The sequence below is a fragment of the Trachymyrmex septentrionalis genome, unplaced genomic scaffold, assembly GCF_001594115.1.
Source record: "Trachymyrmex septentrionalis isolate Tsep2-gDNA-1 unplaced genomic scaffold, Tsep1.0 scaffold9, whole genome shotgun sequence".
NCBI lineage: Eukaryota > Metazoa > Arthropoda > Insecta > Hymenoptera > Formicidae > Trachymyrmex > Trachymyrmex septentrionalis.
Genome location: NW_017306091.1, coordinates 666,812 through 671,342, shown reverse-complemented (window position 1 = coordinate 671,342; position 4,531 = coordinate 666,812). Strand labels below are relative to the sequence as shown.

General features: G+C 42.2%; 1 protein-coding gene across 2 annotated transcripts in view; it reads left to right on the top strand.

The window, feature by feature from the left end:
- LOC108755865 (protein Wnt-5b-like) overlaps window positions 1-4,531 on the top strand; it is a 19,208-nt gene that overhangs the window by 7,206 nt on the left and 7,471 nt on the right. Inside the window, exons 1-2 of one of the 2 annotated variants that reach the window (XM_018499219.1) lie at window positions 1,290-1,367; window positions 2,823-2,924. In XM_018499219.1, coding sequence (XP_018354721.1) covers window positions 2,839-2,924 — 86 coding nt within the window. In that variant the 5' untranslated portion in view covers window positions 1,290-1,367; window positions 2,823-2,838. Of the gene's footprint in view, window positions 1-1,289; window positions 1,368-2,822; window positions 2,925-4,531 lie in introns of those variants that run through there. The other variant, XM_018499218.1, reaches the window with a different exon arrangement.

The following is a 4,531-nucleotide window of genomic DNA, read 5'->3' as shown; positions in this document are numbered from 1 at the left end:
TGTCTGTCTAAGGTATAATCTAGAAATTCGAAAGCGGAGAAGAGGATATATATAGAGAAGAAATGGAATGTCGCGTTACTCATTAATTTATCTTTTTTGCCACTTCTTCCTTCGGAAAGAATCTACCGCAAATACAATCGCGTTAACGGACGGAATGTAAAACCGTCGCTAAATATCCGAACGTTTTAATCGCCCTCACGTTATACGATCACATTTTACGATTCGGCAGCTGACGTGCTTACCGGCTTCTGTCGCGGGGATTATGCAAGCGCGACTATTCGAGCAGCCGAGCAAAGTACGTCGTTATGCACGTGCACCTAATATTAGATTTTAGATTCTCTCTCCTTCTCCTTCTGCTTCTCCGATCCGCGTTCGCTACTCATTATAACTATATACCTGTATACGGCGCAACCATATGGAATTGGCAATTGGCTCATTCCGTTGCAGACGGCAAACGGCGCTTATTGCATCCTATATCGCCCCGGACACGTCTTGTTCAGCCTCGAGCCCCGAACGAGATACTTTACCGCTGATAATCCGCGGCTGGTCCACGGCGGGGACGCGTACGCCGAAGTGCGCACCGTTTACATTCCCGCCGTGATCGCAAATGCGTTTTATGCGCCGGCTAATATCGCCGGGTTGATCGCGTGGGCTAGATAGACGGCGATGTGCTGTATAAGTACACGTACTTGTGTACACCTGCGTACGTGTGTATATACCAGTTCCCACTTCGCGGCAGGGATGTATAGCCACCGCGTTTATGGTGAGAGCTAGTCTTCGCTCCGCGAAAGCTGGCAAGGAGCTACCGTCTCTCTCTCTCTCTCTCTCTCTCTCTCTCTCTCTCTCTCTCTCTCTCTCTCTCTCTCTCTCCTTTCCTCGCCACATAGAGAATTCCGTGCAGAAACGATCAAAGAATCGTGCGAACACGTGCCGTGATGAGAGGAATCCTGCAATTGATGTTCGAGACATTTTCAAGCAAAGTTCGAAACATGTCCCACACAACGCAGTTTCTCCGAATGATGTTCTCAGAACGTCCGTAGAATATCCCAGGAGATCCTCTGGACATTTCTTCAGAGAAATGTGTTGTGTGAGATACTGGATTAATGATTAAATCGGATTGACAAACTCCGGCACCGTTATGCTAAAAGGGTTTTACTCATGACGCTATTTACATAATGTGGCCGTAAGATGGTACTTGACGTTGACGAAAGCGGACGTAGGAGCGGCTTCACGCGAGCTTCGCATACGCGGGCTCGCGCGCGTTTCGGCTACGTCACTGTCCACCCGTGGGTTCCAGAGCCAGCTTCGCCACGGATTGACCTCGGGACGGATGAAGGGACAACCGAGTGTCCTGAGAGACGATTATGGTACACCACTTCGACGTTACACCTTGCACGCGTTCGTATAAACGTGGCGTCGCTCTCACGTTGCACAAACTGTTGATATCAGCGGGCGTTGAGTTACGATTCGCAGAGCTGGTTTATCAGTTGGTCCCATGCCAACGTTGTCGCACTTTCGGCCGAACACACACGTTCGATCTGGACATCAAGAAGGATTTGCACGGCTTGCTCGAAAATGCGAGCTCTGTTCGCGTCGAGATATTTTCGTGTACGTTACTGAGTCTGGACAGGATCATATACGACCACGAATGATCTATTCGTATTCGCGTCTAAATAATGAAATGTATCGTTAATGTAAATTGTTAATGTAATTATTCCGGCTGCAGATGTAGACTATTTGTGATCATCTTTTTACATGCTTCAAGTCTCGAGAGCTAGTATACGACAGATGTAGTTGTCTTTCATAGTTGAGGAGCAGACGCGTCAAAATGCGTTTTATCTAAATTTTCACTTTTTTAATTAGAGATGTCGGAGTGTTTAAATGTTGAAAGATTCATGTTATAAGCTATTCTGAGATATTCAGAAAGCATTTTTCCATCGTTAATTTATATGCTGGAAAAACATAGACATTTCGAAGTGCATTATGTTTTTTAACTACACGGAGAGAATTTTTTCTTAGAGTTTAAAATGAAAATATAGTAATCGTTGGACAACATTGTATTTCGAGCAATTTTTAATGTAAATCTTTCTCATTCATTAATAAAATTACAATAAAGTATGAAATAAGTTTGATTAATTTTACCGAAGTGCGCGGTAAAAATCTTTAAAATATTGTACCGCAACTACTATAGGATTATATATTTCAGGATAAATTAAAAAATAATAATTCTGTCCGTGTAGAGACAAACAAAATGCATTTATTTTGTTAAACATTTTTGGCAATTGTTTAGCAATTTTGTTTAATATTTCACATCCTACTGATTGATATATTATTATATTTTTTGTAACGTGCGTAGGTTTCTCGTATGTGCGTAATTTCTTTCTTTCTCGTTTTCTGAAAATTACAATGTTTGGGCAAAACGTATTTTGAAAGTTTGCTACCCAGTTACTCTGCGAACGATCGAGGAGAGAATTGTAATCACATTTTATGTTCTATCAAATCATCGAATTCTTAACAGGTATCACTATGTGAATCTTAATTTTGCTAGCCTCTGAAACATGCGACACGCTGTTCCTCGCTTTTCCAGGCTTCACTCTTAAAGCTCGGCGTTTAATTGAGACTCGATTTTTCCGCTAACGACCGCATGATGCATCGATCTGACCTTGATTTCACCGTTCCGCGGTCACCGCACCTTTTTCGTTCGGATAGGCACGATTCACGGCCGACTGTGCCGGCGGTCTTCCTAATGAAGCGATTAATACGGTGCCTCGCTGTGCAAATACTTGTAATACGAAATTGATGATTTCCTTCGATGCTTGCAGGGGGTGAAGGAGAAGAATGACGATGCGCGGCAATGGTCCACTCGTGATCTTGCGATCGCTGATGGTCGCCGCCGCCGCTACGACGGTACCAGGGACTTGGATGTAAGTATCTTTCAATATCAGTATACCTTTCGCGCGATGTGATGATTTTTTTCCTTTCTTGTTTTTCCAATCAGGCGATCGAAGGTATCAATTAGTTTCATGCGCGTATTTATAGTTAGACGGGATGAGATTTTTTTTTTCATTAGGCTCGCGCGACTCTTAAAATAAGCTGATGTCGAAGGACAAGGGGTGCCCTACATATCGCCGATCGAAGGATGAACTAGCACTAGTGGGGTGCCGTTCTTACAGTGGAAGCTTCATTATCTCTGAACGTCGTTTCATTGAATTTTCGATGATCCGGTTGCCGTGATTTCCGATATTGGCTCAGATAATTTAAATTCTAGTGTACATGGACATGAAGTATCGAGAGGCGTGCGAATGAATAAATTTATTTAAGGCAAATTAAGTCACTGAATTGCTAAACGAGCAGTTCGTCTTAAATGATTTATCCTTCTTTACATTCTTCGTTAAAGAGGAGATCGCGAAAGTTATTTTATTCACATTGATGGTCGTACTACTGTCTTGAATCGTTGAATTATTCACGGAAACTGTGAAAAAATATCTAAAAAGTTAGATACAGATCCAAAAATAATTTTGTTGGACTATCAAAATAATTATGTAGACTTAAACGTTGATGATACTGATACAAAAAGTTTTAACATTTTATCAGTTTGATGCCCTACATAATTATTTTCATAATTCAAACAAAATTATTTTCAGATCCGTGTGTTGTCCAACTAAATTTTTATATACTTCAGCAAAATAATTCTTTCCGTATAAGATGTATTTTTTTTTTACTGCATTCCAAATTTACGTTACGTACACTATAGACATTCAGCGATGACAATGGATTTTTAAATACAGCCTTTGAAGTTTTAACCTACTGCATACTTTTATACTTAAAGTGAAATTAAAATGAAATAAATATGTATGTATTTCAAATTTAGCAAAAACAAGAAATAAAATTTTAGTGCAATAATCCTTCAAGGTAAGCGACAAAGAAGAAACCTTATATTTCCCCATCACGAAAATATAATCGACTCGCGATTTCTCTTCGTCGAAAACGTTAATTGCACGGACGACGATCGTCCGAAACGATAAATAGACATGTCGCGAAGAAACGAATCGACACGATTCTTCATACGATTCCAGATTTATAGGTCTTTGTGCTCACGGCGCATCGTGGGAATCCGAGCGAGGTATCTCTTGTGCCCCCGAAAACCTCTCTCTTTCGTGGACGAATGAAAGCTATACGTCCCCACGTCGCTCGTGTACTCCGCCCTGTTTGCCAGGAGTGTGTCTAATCTCTGAATTGCCATTCCGGCCCCTGTGTTCTATCCCGCGTGAGCATGACCAATCATCGAATGGTCCCGGACGCCCGCGCTCCTTTGTGTGCCGTCCGGATCGCCCCCGGACCTCCTTCGCGCCGAATTTACCTCTCGTACCCTATATCTCTTGCAAGGAAATCCTCGCTTAACCGTCTGCTTTTTTTTTTTCAGAGTGCGCTTGTAAGCCTCCCCTGAGGTTGCTGATCCCCTTAACTCTCGAACACGCTCTTGTTCGGCTAATCTGTAACGAAGGAGCAAAAGTCAGAAATCATCGCATTT